General features: G+C 49.4%; 2 protein-coding genes across 3 annotated transcripts in view; both read right to left on the bottom strand.

Annotated features, from left to right (window-relative positions):
- RAB44 (RAB44, member RAS oncogene family) overlaps positions 1–10,761 on the bottom strand; it is a 43,951-nt gene extending 33,190 nt beyond the window's left edge. Inside the window, exon 1 of the mRNA XM_082346731.1 lies at positions 679–10,761. Coding sequence (XP_082202857.1) covers positions 679–703 — 25 coding nt within the window. The 5' untranslated portion in view covers positions 704–10,761. The remainder of the gene's footprint in view (positions 1–678) is intronic.
- Positions 10,762–10,900: 139 nt separating this feature from the next.
- Positions 10,901–19,020, bottom strand: CDKN1A (cyclin dependent kinase inhibitor 1A). Of its 2 annotated transcripts, none has more exons than XM_082346729.1 (3): positions 18,847–19,020; positions 13,927–14,382; positions 10,901–12,413 (listed from the first exon to the last, which is right to left on the bottom strand). In XM_082346729.1, the coding sequence occupies exons 2-3, from the start codon at positions 14,369–14,371 to the stop codon at positions 12,364–12,366; spliced, it is 495 nt and encodes a 164-aa protein (XP_082202855.1). In that variant the 5' UTR covers positions 14,372–14,382; positions 18,847–19,020; the 3' UTR covers positions 10,901–12,363. The 2 variants fall into 2 exon arrangements, with proteins under 2 accessions (XP_082202855.1, XP_082202856.1); XM_082346730.1 differs by having other exon boundaries at positions 18,716–18,940.
- Between the last annotated feature and the right edge of the window lie 709 nt (positions 19,021–19,729).

Below are 19,729 nucleotides of genomic sequence, written 5' to 3'. Positions count from 1 at the left end.
AGCACACATACACACACGCACCCACAGCACTACTACCTCTCCCCACTTCCTCGCCCAAGAAATCATATAAAGTTTGAGGCCAGACTTGAGGGCAAATGAATCCTGCTCCCAGGCATCCCAGAAATCAGCTCCCCACTGTAGGATTCGGTTCAGCAAGCAGGCACCACAGGCTTTCCCTCAGGAAGTGGAGAGGCTTGTAAGAAGGATGCTGTGGGGGACAGGGACAGAATCACAGCATCTGCGATTGCCTTAGGGCCTCTCCCAGTTCCATCATTCTCTCTCCAAAGGGCCGAGGAACTGGGTCTGCGCTTCACTCCAACTACTTCAATAACTACAAGTAACAGCGATAGTCACAGAACCCAAATTGTCCATGTCAGTGGGTCTGAGAGACCTCCTAGTATATTTATCCTCTCCTTTCCCCCCACTAACCTGATAGAGAAACCGAGGCTCTGAGAAGCCAGGTGACTTGCCCAGGGTCACATGACCATTTAAGGGTAGGTAATCTATCCAAGTCTCCTGCCCAAGTGCCTTCCGCTAGATGCAGAGAGCTCCAAATTCATGAAAAAAGGGCTTAGCCCTTTGCACCTCGTCCCAGGAGCTGGGTGGGGACCACAGCTCCCTCCCCCATCCTCACCCCGCCAAGGAAAAGAAGCATTGAAACTCCAGGGTAGCTCCCACCTCTCAGATGCTCCCAATCGTGCATGCAGCCCTGTGCCTCCTGGACCCGGTAATGAGGCAACCACTGCCCCCAGGAGCCCACGAGCTCTGGAACTGTTAACAGTCTTGCCTCTTGCTTAATCACTCTTTCCGTTCCCCGGGGAGCCAATCTCCTGTGTTAATCTATGGGACTTCCTGTTGAAGTGACCACTGGTTACACTTTCACCATCTTGCCTGGTACTCCCGAGGAGCCCTAGCCTTACAATCTTGGAACTGGAGAAAGCTGGGGCTGGTGGGGAGGCCACAGAAGCTCTTCAGGGTAAGGTCATCCAGTTCTCAGTGGCAAAGCCAGAACTTGGACCCGAGTCTCTGGTTGCCAGAATGATGCCTGCCTCACCTTATCCCAGCCAAAGTGTTGAAGGGCGCAGTTATGGCTAAAGCTGAGTGTATACGCCATGCCTTACCTCAGATCCTCACTCTCAGACCACGTCTTCAAAATCCAGCGGAGGCCCACACCCAAAGCATCTTCTAGGGAATGTCTAACCTAACACCAAAATATATTGTAGAGCTACATCCATCAGAACTGCATGGTACTGGAGCATAAATATAAATGGATGAACTGATGGGACAAAATAAAGAATAGAAAGGGGGACTTCCCTGGTGGCGCAGTGGTTAAGAATCCGCCTGCCAATTCAGGGGACACGGGTTCAAGCCCTGGTCTGGGAAGATCTCACATGCCACAGAGCAACTAAGCCCATGCACCACACCTGCTGAGTCTGTGCTCTAGAGCCCGTGAGCACAACTACTGAGTCCACGTGCCACAACTACTGAAGCCCACGAGCCTAGAGCCTGTGCTCCGCGACAAGAGAAGCCACCGCAATGAGAAGCCTGCGCACCACAACAAAGAGTAGCCGCCACTCACTGCAACTATGGAAAGCCCGCGAGCAGCAATGAAGACCCAATGCAGCCACAAATAAATAAATAAGAATAGAAAGGAACAGACTCACTATATATGGGAATTTATTGTATGATAAAGGTGGCATTTCAAATCAGTGGAGAGGGACTTCCCTGGTGGTCCAGTGGGTGAGACTCCGTGCTCCCAATGCAGGGGGCCTGGGTTCAATCCCTGATTGGGGAACTAGATCCTGCATGCATGCAGTGACTAAGAGTTCGCATACCACAACTAAAGATCCCGCATGCCACAACTAAAGATCCCGCATGCCACAACAAAGATCCTGCGCACTGCCGCTGAGACCCAGTGCAGCCAAAATAAATATAAACAAACAAACAAATAAATAAATATGTTAAAAAAATAAACTTAAAAAAAAAAAACAAATCAGTGGAGAAACAATGGTTTATTCAGTAAACTGTGGGAAGAATGGGCTAGGTATCTGCAGAAAACAAAGTTGGAGCTCTAACTCTAAAATAATTCCAGATCAAAAGTTTCAGCATTTAAAAAAATCATACAATTATATGTTGTTTGCAATTTGCTTCAAAATAGTCAAGGGATGGGGGAATGTGTGGGACATAGGTGAAATGAGACTGGCCCTGCCCTATTCTGACTGCTGTTGAAGTTGATGAGAGTAACTCTGGCTCCTTCTATTCTTCTCTCTACTTTTGTGTATGTTTGAACAAATGCCAAAAGAAATTATTGGATAATTTAAAAAATAATCTTGGAACATTTAAGGCCTTTCCAGGCATATCAAAAAGCATAAGAAGCCGTAAAAGAAAAGACTGAGGCAATCCACCAGATAGAAATTTTTAAAGAAAAAAATAAAACAAATGAATGGTAAAAACAAAAAAAAAATTACCATTGACAAAAAGGCAAACAAACTATGAAAAAATATGCACATAGCACAGAAAGTAAGCTAATTTCCTTTTTATATCATGAGTTCTTACAGATCAATGTAAAACCAATAATGCATTAGAGAAATTGTTATCATATATGAATAGATAACTCATGGGAAAAAATATGGCTTTTAGACACATGAAAAAATGTTTACCTTCACTCATAATAAAATAAATAAAAAATAAAACTACGAAATAGCATTGTAAGTTATCCAGTTGGTAAAACAAAACAAAACAAACAAACAAAAAAATAACATGCCATGTTGTAAAGGATGTAGAAAAACATTTTCACAGATCGTTTGTAAGAACATAAACTGGTACACCTTTCATGAAAAGTAATGTGATAATATCTGTCAACATTTAAAATGCAAAAAGCTTTTTACTCAGCAATTTCAGTTCTAGTCATTTGTTCTACGGGTGATGTACAAAATGACGATATAAAAGGATATTCATTACAACATTGTCTTTCGTAGCAGAGGATTGGAAACAACCTAAATTTCCACCAACAGGAAACTAGTTAAATAAGTTCTGATACATGCATATGATGGAAAATGAGAAAGATCCGGGTAGACTGATATGGAATGACCTTCAAAAGATATTGTGTTTTTTTTTAAATTGGGGTATAGTTGCTTTACAATGTTGTGTTAGTTTCTTCTATACAAAGAAGTGAAACATCTATATGTGTACATATATCCCCTCCCTCTTGGACCTCCCTCCCCACCCCCATCCTACCCATCTAGGTCACCACAGAGCACCGAGCTGAGCTCCCTGTGCTATACAGCAGGTTCCCACTAGCTATCTATTTTACACATGGTAGTGTATATATGTCAATCCCAATCTCCCAATTCATCTCACCCCCTTCCCCCTCCCCCCCATGACCACAAGTCCATTCTCTACGTCTGTGTCTCCATTCCTGCCCTGCAGTTAGGTTCATCTGTATCATTTTTCTAGATTCCACATATATGCCTTAATATACGATATTTGTTTTTCCCTTTCTGATTTACTTCACTCTGTATGACAGACTCTAGGTCCATCCACGTCTCTACAAATGACCCAATTTCATTCCTTTTTATGACGTTTTATTCCATGGTATATATGTACCACATCTTCTTTATCCATTCATCTGTCGATGGACATTTAGGTTGCTTCCATGACCTGGCTATTGTAAATAGTGCTGCAATGAACATGGTGGTACATGTTTCTTTTTGAGTTATGGTTTTCTCAGGGTATATGTCCAGTAGTGGGATTGCTGGGTCATATGGTAGTTCTATTTTTAGTTTTTTAAGGAACCTCCATACTGTTTTCCATAGTGGCTGTACCAATTTACATTCCCACCAACAGTGCAAGAGGGTTCCATTTTCTCCACACCCTCTAAAAGATATTGTTGAGTATAGTTTTGCATGAAGAAAAAAGTGTTTGTTTGTGGATGAAATTTATGCCATATAAATGCACATGCCGTCATATATGTTTGTAAATGCATGGGATATTTTTGACAGAATAGACAAGAAACTGGTAGCAGTGAGGGACAAGTATCAGAATGGACAAGGAGGGAGATTTATATTTCACTGTTTATTTTGTACCATCGTTAGACATTACCCATTCAAAAATGAATTTAATACAACTACAAAAAATAAAATAAAATAAATTTAAGAATAATTTGTACATTATTTTAAGAATAATTTTTGTACATTTGTACATTCTCTCCTTCAAGAGAGAATGATGAAGGAGCTGTGGTAAAATGTTAACATTTAGGGACTGTTGGTGAAGGGTCTATGGAAATGATTTTACTATTTTTGCAACTCTTTTGTATGTCTGAAACGATTTCAAAATAAAAAGATTTCAAAATTAATAAATTGAATTCCTAAATAAATAGATATTCTCACAACCAACAATCCTTTTCACCCCCTTCTTACCACTGAGAAATTGATACTCAGAGTTTCCGTGGCTTTATTGAGCTAAATAAAACACTGATTTTTTTTATTCAACAAATTTTTATTGAGTGTCTAATATGAGCCAGCACTGAGGATACAAAAGTGAAAAAAATAGGAAAAAAACCATATGTAATATAATGTCTGGTAGCAATAAGATTATGAAGAAAAGTAAAGCAGAGTGAAGGGATAGAATGGTGGATGGTATATTTCAGATAGGGGAGTGGTGGTCAGAGGAAGCTTGTCTGAGGAGGTGATATTGGAATAGAGTATGTGAGGAAGAAGTTTTGGGAGAATTCCCTGGCCGTCTGGTGGTTAGGACTCCGCGCTTCCACTGCAGGGGGCCCGGGTTCGATATCTGGTCGGGAGAACTAAGATCCCGCAAGCCGCGTGGCCAAAAAGAAAAAAAAAAAGTTTTGGAAGAAGAATGTTCAGAGAGAGGAAACAGTGAGTGCAAAGGCCCTGAGGCAAGAGCTCTCTTTGTGTACATGAGGAGCAGTGAGGAGACCAGTATGGCTGGAGCAGGTAGTGGAGGGTAGAGTAAAATGAGGCCAGAGATGACAGACAGTGTGACCTGTAGGCCATGTAAGGACATGAATTTGTGTTATAAGTGAGATGGAAGCCATTTGGAGGATGACATGATCCTATGTAAGTTTGAAAATGATCCTTGTGGCTGCTTTCATTGTGGAGAATAAACTGTATTAGGCAAAGTCAGAAAGAAGCAGGAGACCAGGCAGAAAGAAGGGGAGGCTGTTACAATAATCCAGACAAGTGATGGCTCGGACCAGGAGGGCAGCCGTGAGGTGACGATGAGATGCGACTGGACTCTGGGTATATGCCGGAAGGAGGGCCAGCAGTGTTTGCTTCTGCATTTGGGCAATTGCGACAAATCCCGGACCTTTTTATCTACAGCGAGGGACTCTCCACTTCTCTGAGAATAGAGTGAGTTTGGATTTTTAAGACCAAGTCCCCAGCATCTCAAGAAATCCCCAGTTCACTTTCCCCTACCCCCCACCACCCCACCTCCCAACGATGGAAATAAAGGGGCACAGAGATGGCCGGGGGAGGTCACAGCCCTCTCTGATGGAACCGGAGTGTCACAGAGTTGAGTCTGTAGGTGGTGAGAGCTCAGGCTGGCCTCGCCCTCCACACCGGGCAGAGGAAAAACCTGCCCATGAGCCAGCTGACAGGAGGACATAGCCTGGTGCTAGGAAAAAAGTTAGATCCAGGCCTTTTTGGAAACAGTTGAACTAATTTTAAAATACAGTGTCACTGGACTGAGCTCAGAAACTAAATTTTACAAAAACCGAATGAATGAACAAGGATCAAAGATAGTGAGACCGTTTTGTGAATGGGAAAGTTTCGCGCTCACTAATTTTCAATTCCCTAAAGATATTCGAATTCACTGCACAATATAGTAAACCTTGAAGCAAGATACTCTCTGTTCTGGGGTGCAGTGGTGAGATCTGGGGCTCAAACTGGGAGACCTGGGTCCCCCTGCCTCCAGCTGCCGGCTCCAAACTATCTTTAGAGCCAGCTTAGGCGGGGTGGTGATCTCAGGTAAAAGCAAGGCCAGGGAACCAGTTTCGAAGTTGCATTTACATAGCATGCTTTACCTAAGACTGAGAAAACCTAAGTTACATCAAAGACTGAGGAGGGACGCAGAAGGAGACAGGTGCCCTAAAGCCTCCTCTGAAGAGCTGTCACGGCAGCAGTGGCCCTGGGCGAGGCACTTCCCCTTTCTGGGTTATTGAGCAGGCAATATGACCTGGGTCACCGGCGTGAATATCCTGGTGCCCCACCACTTCGTAGGGGTGTGACCTCAGGCAAGTGACATAAAGGTTTGTTGCCTCAATTTCTTATCTGTAAAACAGAAGCCATAATTGTGCCCACCTTGGTTGTGTATTGTAAGGATTCAGTGCTCTAAACCATATAATGCATTTGGAATGGTGTTAGGCAGATGATAATCAATGTCAGCTGTTGTTACTTTTGTGATTGTTAAAAGGAGACTGAGAGAACCTCCAACTTCTCCACCCTAGCAATTCGCAGGTGGCCTTGTTCACACGCCAGACTGGTTGTCGAGTGATGGGGGGCAGTGATGTGAGAGCTGGGATGGGGGTGGGGGGTAGGGTTGAGGATTGGGGCTGGGGTGGAGCTTGGGAGACGAATGCTCAGGTCAAGACGGAAATTCAAGCCGCAGTGAATCATTCAACAAATATTTATTGAGCACCTATGATGTGCTGGGAACTTTCTAGGTGCTGGGATACAGCAGTGAATACAAGAGGCAAAGACCAACCCTCATGGTGCTCGTGTTTCTGTAGGCTGGGTGGGAGGGGGTAAAGCTGCAGTGATTTTTGCCAGCTTGCTCACCTGGGCACTAGGCTGGCTGAAGCGTAGTTACAGCAGCCACTGCTGATGCCCCACCTGCATCCCCAGGCCCATGTCTTGGTAAATAGTTTTGGTTAATAGTTCCTGGCAGGGATATAGCTTCTCACCTCAAATGCTTGCATCCTTCTGGTTTTCTCTGGCATCACAGGAACTAGATCCACCCAAGGAGCAACCTGAACTTGCCCCTGGAGGCTGCCCTCAGTCAGCCATGGCTGGCGTCAGTGGTTAAGTACCCCAGGGGTACCCAGGTCAGTACTCCCAGGGACAATCCTAGGGCGCATTCCACACGGTCTCCTCAGACCTCCCAGGTGCACACAGCAGAACTTGCTCACCAACACCTCCATCGGCTTTCTCCCTTCCTTTCCCACACTCTCCGCTCTCCCGCTTGTGCTTCCAGGACCACCTCCCAAGTAAACCACCTACACACACGTCCTTGTCTCAGGTTGCTTTTGAGGGAAAAAAGTCCAAGAAAGTTGGTAGCAGAAATGGCAGGTGGGCTTCTGAAAATGGATCCCTCACCAGTGAGATGACAATGGAGGCCCGATGTCAGCAGTGAGTGGGGCGGTGATAACCCCCAACCCCACATAGGCTGCAGCCTCATGGTGACAGAGACCCAGCTGTGGGAGGTGGACCGGGGAGAGGTACACAAAGATATGGGGCCATGGTAATTATGAGGATTGCAGGGTTGGCTGGCTTCTGTTGACTGCCCTAGAAGTCTTGAAGAAGGAGAATCACAGACTCAACTCAGGGCAGGCTGTGTGGGACAGGAGACCCCCATCAGAGCATTCTGAATGGCCCTCATCTCCTGTGGCCCAAGAGCAGTCTGTGCTGATAATCAGCCCCAGGATCTGGTATAAAGGTGGTGGAGCTACAAGAGAGACCGAATGCACAGCCACAGCTGGCAAAGAAAGAGTGGGGTGCTTAGTCCTGGAATGGAGATGTTTGTATGGATGAACCTTATACTCCCAGCTTCCCCTGAGCCCTCCAGGCCTGCAGAATGCCCCCTCCCTCTCTAGAGGACCACACTCTCCCGTCACATGAAGATTCACCCCACCTCCCCTCTCTGCCTCTAGACAAGAGTCACCAAAACACCTTAAGGACAAGAGAGTAAATATTTTAGGTTTGTGGGCCAAGTGGTCTCTGTCGCAACTACTCATTTCTGCTTTTGTACTACTTAAAGTGCAAAAACAGCCATAGGCAACAAGCAAATGGGTGTGTCTATATTGAAGTAAAACTTTATACCAAAATGGTCAGCTGGTCCACAGAGTAGGGGTTTGCCAGCCACTTCTCTCAGACCAATAATTGGGTCAGGTCTCAGCATTGCCCAAGCAGGAAAGTACAGTCCCTGTTACTGGAGGAAGCAACTTAGCAAAAAGCTACAGGTCTGGCTGGTATGTATTGGTAGGAACAGGGAAACACATGGAGGAGATCTCAGGGGTATGGGACTGGGGCTGGGGGAGATGAGGAATACAAGGTGCCTAAAGAGAGTGTTTATTGAAGCCTCTCTCTTGATTCAAGATTAAACATCCTGGGGAATTCCCTGGCAGTCCAGTGGTTAGGGCTCTGTGCTCTCACTGCCGAGGGCCCAGGTTCAATTCCTGGTCGGGGAACTAAGGTCCCACAAGCCATGCAGCGCGGCTCCCTCTCGGAGTCCGATGGGTCCAATGAGTCTGTGGCTATTTCCTAGCCCCTGAATGCAAATTGGTGTGGATGTACTTAGCAGCTAACAGAACCCTCACATTGGTTCCCTAATCTGTGGAATAAGAGCCATTAGGGAAAGGACTGAGTAGAAGTCTCTTAAGTTATCCCACTGGTCAAGATAGTAAATCAGAAGCAATACCACATCCCTGGTGGAATTACAAAGGTTAGTCCTACCTTCAAAAACTTAAAGGACACAGAGTGTTTCCCAATCTACCCCCCATCTTGCTCTTACAGAAACCAAATGTGACATGGTGATTGATGATTATCCATGAGGCAGCCCTAATTGCAGCCATTATATCGGATATGGTATCTTTACTAGAATAGTCTCCACGGCCTCTGACTGTAAGAAGCTAATAATATGGCCAATGCATTCTTTCCAATCCATATCAGAAAAGCGGATCAAAAGTGTGTCATGAGGACTTCCCTGGTGGCGTAGTGGTTAAGAATCCGCCTGCTAACGCAGGGGACACAGGTTCGAGCCCTGGTCCGGGAAGATCCCACATGCCGCGGAGCAACTAAGCCCATGTGCCACAACTACTAAGCCTGCGCTCTAGAGCCCGCGAGCCACAACTACTGAAGCCTGCGCACCACAACTACTGAAGTCTGCACGCCTAGAGCCCGTGCTCTGCAACAAGAGAAGCCACCACGATGAGAAGCCCGTGCACCTCAACAAAGAGTAGCTCCCACTCACCACAGCTAGAGAAAGCCCACGCGCAGCAACGAAGACAAAGCCCAACACAGACAAAAAAAAAAAAAAGTGGGTCATGACCACGTTCCCCACAAAAATTCAGAAACCTATCACATTAGTTAAGTATTTTTTTAAAATAAATTTATTTATCTGTTTGTTTTTATTTTTGGCTGCGTTGGGTCTTCGTTGCTGTGCGCGAGCTTTCTCTAGTTGCGGTGAGCGGGGGCCACTCTTTGTTGCCGTGCGCGGGCTTCTCATCGCGGTGGCTTCTCTTGTTGCAGAGTGCAGACTCTAGGCGCGCAGGCTTCAGTCGTTGTGGCACATGGGCTCAGTAGTTGTGGCGTGCGGGCTCTTGAACGCAGGCTCAGTAGTTGTGGCACACAGGCTTAGTTGCTCCATGGCATATGGGATCTTCCCGGGCCAGGGCTCGAGCCTGTGTCCCTTGCATTGGCAGACAGATTCTTAACCACTGCGCCACCAGGGAAGCCCCGTTAGTTAAGTTTTAAATGGTCAAATGAGTTGGGGCATGCTGGGACATTCCCTCTATGGTAAAGGACAAGTTATTATACTGTGGACATCCTACCACTAAAAAGAGGCATAGCGCTGGTGGCCAATAAGGATTTTGGAGGCAGAATACTAAACACTGCTCCAGCCCATATATTGGATGACTTGTTTAAGTGGAGTCCAGAGCAAAAGAGGCTCTGCAATAGGTCCTTGATATGGGGCAAGCACTTGGGATGTATGACCCAGCATATCCCACGATACTAGAAATATCCATGGGTGATAAGTAAACAGTGTGAAGTCTCCAAAAGCCCCAAAGGCAGAGCCTCATCCCAGACCCCCAGGATTCTGGAGCAAAGCCACGCCCTGCACAGCAGAGAATTATTCAGCATTTGAAAAGTAGTTCTTGGCCAAATTGCACAATCCAGAGCAAATAGATCATTATTGTTTTAAGCTACTAAGTCTTAGGGTTGTTAACTATGAATAGGTAATCAGAAGATGCATGTAGGAATACTTTGTTCTTTTTAATGTCATATAGTATTCCACTATATACAGATACCACAATTTATGTATCTTTTCTTATGTTATGGACATTTAGGTTGTTTCTGGTTTGGCTCTGTTATGAATAATGCTGCTATGAACATGTCTTTTGCCAGAAATGTGTACTCATTTCTCTTGAGAACAAACCTAAGAATAGAATTCCTGGTCATGGGGCAGGCATGAGGGGAGGCATCTTTAGGAGATATTGCCAAAGAGTTTTCCAAAGTAGTTAAAATAGTTTATACTTCCATCAGAAGGTATAAGAGTTCCAGTTGCTCCATATCCTTGCCAACATTTGGCATTGTCAGTCTTTTTCATCTTAGTCATTCTGGTAGGTGTGTATCTTATTGTGGTTTTAATTTGCATTTCCCTGATGAGTAACAATATATTCTTTACTAAAAAAACCACACACACAAGAAACCAAAATATTGACAGTGGCAATCTGCAGAGGTGTGATGATTTATTATTTTGTTTTGTTATTGTTGTCTGCTTTTTGTTTTATAGTCTTGGTCTTTCTATTTGCTAAGCTTTCTGCATTTTTAAAATTTAAGTGCTTAATTTTTTTAATTATAAAAACAATCCAAAAAACCTCCACCTACTTGTTCTTATAAATAACAAGGTATATTGACGACAACAGTAATATTACAAGTGAAGTCACCAGAAATATTTATTGAGCACCTATTGTATACCCAGCACTGTGGGAAGGGCTTTGAAGGACACAGGGCAGTACAGGACTTATTCCCTGCCCTTGAGAGGTTTACAGTCTAGGTGGAGACAGAAGAACCAGGACATATGGGAGCCAGGAGAAAACAGTCCAGGCCAGGATGTTACAGGAGCTGGAAGGTGTCTGGGGTCAGAGCCACCAAGTGGTTCAGTGCCAGGAAAGACAACAACTCACAGCTCCCCGGGCCCATATCCACTTACTTAGTGTGCCCTATCCATAGCCTCTACTCCCGCCATCATAAAACACCTAACTCCTTGTTCAGTTGCTATTCAAAGTGCAATGAAATGGGGGAGGGGTGGGGCAAATGGAAAACGTCCTTGGATGAGTTCCAGGGGCTGGCATCACAATCTCCCTCCTGCTCCTCACCCACATACCCCCTCACATAGAGAGGTCCCCATTCAAGGAGGCCTGTCTGACCATCCAGGACCACCATCCCAAGAGCTAAGAGGAGGGGGTGGTCACTGCTTGAGCTGCCTGAGGTAGAACTGGGGAACCCTACTTCTAGCATGCCCCTTCCCCTTCCAGTCCACTGAGTTGGGGGGACAGGCACCCCGGAGCTGCCACCCAGGGCTGAGAAGGTACAAAAGGGAAAGGACATGGAGGAAGGGAGAGGAGCAGAGAGGGACTGAGAGCCCAGCTGGGAAAGAGGGGCCTCTGGGGCTCCTAGAAAAGTGCAGGGGAAGGTGAAGCCAAACACTGAGGCCGGCTCCCCTGCGGGTGGAGGGGAGGTGGGGTGGTCTGCTACGGGACCCGACCTTCCCCACGCCTTCGCGGGACCGAGGGGGTTATCAAGGGCCACGAGGGTATCAAATCCCCAGCCTTGTTCCAGGCTGTGCCCACTTCAAGGTCACCCTGCCCAACCTTAGAGGGGAGTGAGGGGACCTCAAAGTTTCGACGATGCCCCCCACTCTGTTGGGTCCCCTTCAAAGTGCTGTTTACTTCTCAAATTACAAGGAATTCAGGTCTGAGAATGCGGGAAAGGGGCAGAATTTTGTAACACCCATCAGACGGTGAGGGGAGGGGCCAGGTACCTCCAGAGAGTACCAGCCAGCGGGTGAGGGTTGTGCCAGCCTCACCGTACCTCAGGGAGAGAGGAAATGGACAGCAAAGGATGAGGAGGGCTTAAATAATAGTTCACATAATAAAAATACCTAGCACTCTAATAAGCCTATTTTTCTGCTATCTAATTTTTTTTTAAATAATTCTAATGCCAGAGGCTGGGGGTATGGGGAGGGAGGGGGCAAGCAGGGTATATACATGAGGAGGAGTTTAAATTAAAACACAAATAATAATTAAGACACACAAACTGAAGGAATCAGGCAAAAGATGTAGAAGAGGCCTGCAGTGGCCCCCTTGTTTCCAGGAGGACCTAGCTTCCAGCGGCTGGGTTAGGGCTTCCTCTTGGAGCTGATCAGCCGGCGTTTAGAGTGATAGAAATCTGAGGAGAGAGAACAGAAGTCAGCCAGGCCAGGAGGAAGAGGGCACAGCAGAACCACCCATCCAACGCAAACTGCAGAGGGGCCAGAACCCCTCCCCAGGGCCAGAGGGACACACTGTCAAGTACAGGGAAGAACTCTGGCAACTTCTGGCCCATCTCCCAGAGGAGCATTTCCAGAGCATCCCACCACGCATCACAGATGTGATTAATAATAGGACCTACGCCCATGGGCCGGCTTTAAGCCAAGCTGCCCTATACAGTAGCCACTAATCCTATGTGGTTATTTAAATTAACTAACATTAAACAAAATGAAAAATTCAATTCCTCGTTCACACTAGCCAGATGTCAAGTACTTGGCGGCCATATGTGGCCAGCGGCACTGGACATTTGCATCTTTACAGAGTTCTATCGGATAGCACTGCTCTGGGGATTCCATTAGATAATCCATGAAAAGTGTTCTGCACGATGCCTGGGCCATATAAAGTTAGCTATTATTATTATCATCATTATCATTATTGTTAGTTCCGACCCAGCTGCAAATTAGCTGTGGGATTCTTGGCTGCATCTCTCCAAACCTCAGTTTTCTCACCTATAAAATGAGGATAACACTGGTATGGTGCTCTGAGGATTAAATGAAATGCTCTCTAAAAGACTTTGGTTGATGGGGAATTCCCTGGTGGTCCAGTGGTTAGGACTCCATGCTTTCACTTCCAAGGTCCCAGGTCCAATCCCTGGTCAGTGAACTAAGATCCTGCAAGCCGTGCATGGTGCAGCCAAAAAAAAAACAGTAATAATAATAAAATTTTAAAGTAAAAAATAAAAAAAATAAAAAGACTTTGGTCGAAGGCCTGGCATACTTAGTATTCAAATGTAAGCATCATTCATTCAGTTTTCCTCAAGCACCTGCTATGTGTCAGACACCATCCTAGGTGCTGAGGATTCAGCAATGAACAACAGAGATACAGATTCCTTTCTTGTGGAGATAATATCCTAGTCGGGGAAATGGACAATATCAAGATAAGGAAGTAACTGTTGATAGTTTAAAAAGTGCCAAAAAGAGAAAAATAGGCAGGGAAGGGGGGTTGGAGGTGTGTATGTGTGATGGGGAAGGGGAGTTAAGTTTGAATAGGACAGCCAGGAAATTCTCATTAGCTTTCTCTCCACTGCAAATTCATTGCGGGACCTTAGGCAAATCATTCTACCTCTCTGAGCCTTGTTTCTTTGCCTACAGAAGGATGGCAAGAATGTCTTATGGTATAGGATTGCTATAAGGACTGAAAGAAATCTAGAAACTTAGCAAAGGGCCTGGCATATAATCAACGTTCCAAATAAATGTTAGCTGGTTGGTCTTGGCAGCAGGCTAGCTGTGTGACCTCAGGCAGGTCACTTCCCCTCTCTGGGCCTGTTTCCCCCTCTGAGGTATGAGGAAGCTGGGCCAGATAGTTCAGCCCTTGCACCATGAATTCTGGGAGTCTTGATCCCTTGCAGTATCCTTCTCTGCACTTGTCCTCACCTGTCATGCTGGTCTGTCGCCGTTTTCGTCCCTGGGAGGTGCCCGGCCCTCCCGGGGACCCCTCAAGCCGCTCAGGGGAGCGAGGCACGAGGGTGCAGGACAGCGACAGGTCCACGTGGTCCTCCTGAGATGTCCCCTGCAGCAGGGCAGATGAGGTGCTCGGCCACTTGCCCCCTCCCAGGTCGTCCCGGGTCCCCCGGGGCCCTGCAGGCAGGTAGAGCTTGGGCAGGCCAAGGCCCCTCATGCGCTCCCAGGCGAAGTCACCCTCCAGTGGTGTCTCGGTGACAAAGTCGAAGTTCCATCGCTCTCGGGCCTCCTGCACGCAGCTGGCCATCAGGGCGTCGCAGTCCCGGCGCAGCTGCTCGCTGTCCACCGGGCCAAAGAGGCGGCGGCACGCCTTGCTGCTGCGCGGGATCTGACAGGCATCCCTGCATGGCTCTGACATGGTGCCTGCAGCTGGAACACAAGTAAGACCCTGGTCACCGGAGAAATCGGACCCTCCCTTACCCGGCCGTGCTTCACTCTGTAACCTCAGGCGAGGTCTTCTTACTAGAACGTGAGGTGAGAGGATCACTCTGGTCCCTTCCGGCTGATTTTCCCCCACTTCCCTCCCACAGGCTCTCCCAACCCCCCAGCAACACACACAGGGCTGGGGCAGAGCTCAGCCAGCCTGGCACCCCAAGGTCACTGGGGAAGTGGGCAGCTGAAGGGCAAGTTTATGTATGTCAACAAAGGCAGGTTTATTGCAATAGCAGGGATCAGGGTCCTGTTTACCACCAGGTATTATCAGGTAAAATCAATTTGTTTTCCCCCCTGAGGTGTCCCTCATGGGTGTGAATGCCCCAAGCATGTGTGAATGGCCAGAGTCCAGCAGTTTCCTAACCCCAGACCTGGCCAGGAGGTCAATTCCCAAATAAATGGACAGCTCCTCGAGCCTCCTGAAACCCTCCATCTAGATGCTCATGTGGAGTAATCCTGCTCAGCTACTTAAAACTACCCTGGACTTCGGGGTAAAAAACACCTGGGTTCTACTCCTAGCTCTGCCACTTACTATCTCAACTTTTTAAAAGTCACTTAATGTCTCTAGGCCTCAATTTCCTCATCTGTAAAATGGGACTGCATGCAAGTCTAAAGAGCAGGGCTGTAGAAGCACGTCAAGCAGTTGATCAGTGGGTCCCTCCAGGCAAGGCAGGTGGAACAGAGTGGGGAGGCTGTATCTTGGTGGTTAAAAGTGAGGGCTCTGGAACCAGGCCACCTGGGTTGGAATCCAGGCTCTGCTGGGTGAACCTGGACAAGTGGCTTAACTTCTCTGGGCTCTATTTTCCTCATCTATAAAATGGAGACAGCAATAGTGAATGTCTCAGAGGACATATGTGAGGATTAACTGAGTTAATGTAGATAACGTGCTTAGAGCAGTACCTAGTATATGGAAGCGCTTGGAAAATATTATTATTATTTCTCTCTGCCTTTAGTTCTGCCTGAGCTCCTCCTCATCACTCCACCTGGGCCACTGCCTCCTTCAGACAGCAGCTGACAGGTGTTGTGCGCTGAGGGCCTTTCCCAAGGATGTCATCATGCAGGCAGCCTGGGGGTGAGGAGGAGCTAGGCAGGGCAGGGCAGGGAGATGACTTCTCCCAGGCTGAGCCACATCCTGCCAGGCACATCAGGTGACCTGAAGTCTAGACAACCTGGAAGCCCCTGCCCCATTTTGCCTGCATCCAAGGAACCCATTTTTCAGGTAAAGAAAATTAAAGGCACCGGTCTACCTGGTTCCTCTCCTCCCACTTCCGGAGAGGGAAAACTAAGGATGAGTTTGCCCATGAGGGAGTGCTGGCACCTACCTGCCCTGCTCTGGCCTGACTCCAGGATGAGCTCCTGCACGACCTTGACAGGGACTGGGTTTTCCGGGGACAAGTCCTGCTTTGCAGGCTCTGAGGGTGAAAGCTCTGCTGAGTGACCTTCTAGGACAGGAAGCCCTGAACCCACACCACACCTACCCCTCCCCACTCCACCTCTCACAGTGAGTGGAGCTCACAACACGACGTCTCAGCTGATAGGGGAAGGGAGGCACTAGGTGACCTCAGATCAAGTTAAAAGGGCAGGAGTTATGAGACTTGCCCCAAAACCACACAGTTAAAAGGATCAAGGGCCACTGCCACATAGAGAGGGGTTACATAGTGCAGTGGGCAAAGCCCACAAATAACCTTTGCTCGCTCTCTTCAGGGCAAGGATTGAGATTTATTTATATATTTTATGTGCCAAGGCCTGTTCTAAGAAGTTTACAAATATTAATTTTCTGAAAAAGTGGGTACATTAGCTCTTTTACCGAAGAGGTAACCAAGGCTCAGAGAAGTTAAGTAACTTTCCCAATGTCACACAGCTCACAAGTGGCACAGCCAGGATTTGAACCCAGGCCTGAATGCCCTGGGTTCTGTGCTCTGGTGTTGAACCCTACTCCCTCTCTAATTTTGAGGTTTCTTAACCAGAGAGACCCATCAGAGACACTTGAGCTTTTTCAAAATGTAGACTGACAGGCCCCTCCTTCCCCAGACCAATTAAATTCAAGTGTTTGACAGTTCTCCAGATGGACATGCTTGGGGTGCCAGCCAAGAGGGGACACACAGAATGTCCTGCATAGACACTATGGATCTCAGTGCTTCATTGGTACATGGAGAAGCCCACCTAGGGCTTTATCAGGGAGCTGGATATTCCCTAGTTTCTAGGAGCTGAAGATGGGACCAGAATCCAGGCAGGGACCATCTCTACTTCTGCCACCCCTTCCCTTTCGGCTCTCATAGGCTCCCCACCAAAATCTGCTCTCATGCCCATTATTATAACTCCCACCTCAGAGAAAACAAACACAAACCCTTGTTTCACAAACAAGTAACTGAGAATAGCTTCCTTTGTTGGCCTTCGTGCCTTAGACTTCAACCATATTTTCATACCCAAATAAATGGTAAGCTCTCACTAAACACTGCTGAACCAATAGGGTACTCCTTTTAAGAGGCGGGGGAGCGACCTCAGATCAGCACTGGAATAGCGGCGGGAAGCAAAGGCGGGTGAAGCCTCCTTCCGCGGGAAGGCGTGTTTGCTATTAGCGCTGGGGCCAGAAGGGGGCGCTGGCCTACAGGAAATCACGCGCGGGGTGGGAGGTGCGTGGGCAGAGCCTGGGACAGCGGCAGGGAGTTGTGATGAGTCAGTTTCCTGCACAGAGCTCCCAGCCCGCCAAAACTTCGCTTCCACTCCGGCTGCACGTCACCCCCGGGTGGGGAGGGGGAGCGGGAGGGGGATCGGGAGCCGCGAACACGTCACGCTGAGCCAGCTAGGCTTCCAAAACCCCCGCCACTGTTGGGAAACCGCGCGCTCTCGCGCCGCCTCTTGTGACACACGCGCGCGCGCGCGCACACACACACACCGCAAGCACAGGCGCGCCGAGATCTGGTCCCTCCACCTTATCTCCACGCCCAAAGCAGGGGATGAGTCAGATCCCTGGAAAATAAAAATAGACGGGAGCAACGAAAACAAAACCGCTCTTAAGTCCTCTCCGAAACGCAACGTGGAGGAAGGGAAGGAAGGAGGGAGCTGCCTGGGCGCCCTAAATTACCAAACCAGTTCCAAGATTCTTGTCCCCACGGGGAAGGCGCGTGTCCCCCGGGGGCCCCTGACAAGGCAGACAAGGCGGACGCACCGTGGTCCGCGCTGGGCGGCGGCGCCCGAAGGGCGACTCGCCCTCCTGCTCAGCCGTGTCGCCCTCGGAGAGGGAATTCTGGACTAGGTTGGGGGCGCCCGGAGCCCCCGAATGCAGGCGACGGAGATCCGGAGCGGCGTCGCACCCCGAAGCCCCATCCCTCAAAGACACGACCCCTCACCCCCCTTCCTCCCTTGGCGGGGACTGTGTGCCCCGCCGCCCCGCAGAGCAGGGCTCGGCCCCCGCCCCTGAATCCGTCCGTCCGACCCAAGGGCAGGCTGGGCCGGGGTTCTCCCGGCAGCGGTGGGAGAGAGGTAGGTCCAGTTTCTGCGCTTCCCTAACTGACTGGCTGGCGCAAGCCCACTCAGCGCCGGGCCGCGGCTCCGGGTCCTCGAGGGCGCGCCGCGGGGCGGGGACCGGACACCCGGTCCTGGACCTCCCGGTGTCCCGGCTTTCCTGGGAACACTCTGTGCCAGCCAAATAGGTCACTGTGCTGACGGGGGGACAGAGACCGTGGAGAGGCAGGGAAGGGGACTTCTGGGGGAGCCGCCGTCTCCCAGCACTGGCGGGGTTCTGACCTCACCCGGCCCCGTTCCCTGGGGTCTTCTTGTCACCGTGAGTCACCTCCTCGCTAGCCCTTAAGGGACGTGTCCCGACACGTTCCCAAAGGCCGGAGACACAGCCCGCTCTGACCTCAGCGCCCAGCCTATTGGCGGACACGGCAGCGTTGGGGACCCAGACCTCGGTTCTGGGCCGGGATGGCACCGATTGGATCCGAGAGCCTCCCGGGAGCGGATCCCAGATGAACCTGCTCGGCTCGGCTTTCCCCACCCCTCCCGGACCCCTCCGCGGACAGGGCTTCATCCCCACGCCGCGAGCGCACCAAGCCTGGGACCCCGGGCTCACCCTCCGCCCGGTCCACGCCGTCCCTCGCCCCAGCTGAGCTTCAAGCGGAGGGAGCGTGGCGGAGATCTCTGGTATTAGTGCTCCCTCTCCCCTCCCGGAATCTCCGACACATCCCGGCCCCTGTCCCACACGCACATATAGACTACGGTGTGCGCAAAACCGAGCCCCAAGCACGGACCCACGCACGCCATTCACCTGTGAACACAGTACACACACGCCGCTGCGGACATACACCCACGGAGGTGCGCGGACACACACGCGGACACGCTCGGCTCAGCTCAGAGCCGCAGCCCGGGATTCGCTCTTGCCTGCCCTGGCTCCCTCACCTCCTCTGAGGGTCTCGCTGTCTCAGTGGATCCGCGCCCAGCTCCTGGTCGCCCAGCTCCTGGTCGCCCAGCTACCGACTCGGGCAGCTGCTCACACCTAAGCTGGCGCCGCCTGCGCTCCCCGTATAAAAGGGCTGGAGGCGGGACCGGCCGCTCCGCCCACGGCGCGCCGGGGACCGGCCTCGGGGGGGACAACTGCCGCTTCCCTGCGCTCGCAACAGCGCTCTGGAAACCTCTGCGGCCAACCTCGCGTGCTGCAGGAGGGCGCTTCCCTCCTCCCCACTACCCGCGCCTGGGTTTGTACACATGACACATTTCCCCACGAACTGAGCCCCAAATCTGTTTTTTACAGGTGGGGAGTGAGTTGCCGCCCCCCCGGAGGGGTCGACATTGTTAGGACAGGACCGAGGAGCCCCCTCTCTGGCCCACCACCAACTGACTCTGGGCAAGGGTTTTACCCAAAGCAGCTGAATAGACCATGAGGAGTGTCATTAATAAATAAAAATCCTTAAATAATTTTTTTTAAAAAAACAAAAAACCTCACTTTGCAATTCCCAGAAAAGCCCCACTACACCACCTCTATTCCCATGGATCCCTCACTACACCACCTCTGCCCATTACCTGAGGCACCCAGAGACCCCAACGAAGCATTCTTGGAGGCCAGAAAGGATTCAATTCCCTTTATTTCACAGATAAGGAAACAGAGGCCCACAGAACTAAAGGGATGAGAAGTTATTTGTCAAATGCTCCAGGGAAGAGAGAACTGGGTACACTGCTAAGAAAGGGCCAACCTGGTCTCCAGGGGAAATGGGACACTGAACTAACTTTCCCACCCTCTCCTCCTCACCCCCTACACCCACCTCCCTCTCACCTCAGCAGAAGA

The sequence above is a fragment of the Balaenoptera borealis genome (assembly GCF_965194805.1).
Source record: "Balaenoptera borealis genome assembly, chromosome: 12".
In the NCBI taxonomy this organism is placed as follows: Eukaryota; Metazoa; Chordata; class Mammalia; order Artiodactyla; family Balaenopteridae; genus Balaenoptera; species Balaenoptera borealis.
Note: the sequence above shows the minus strand (reverse complement) of the source record. Positions and strands in the feature narration are given on the sequence as shown.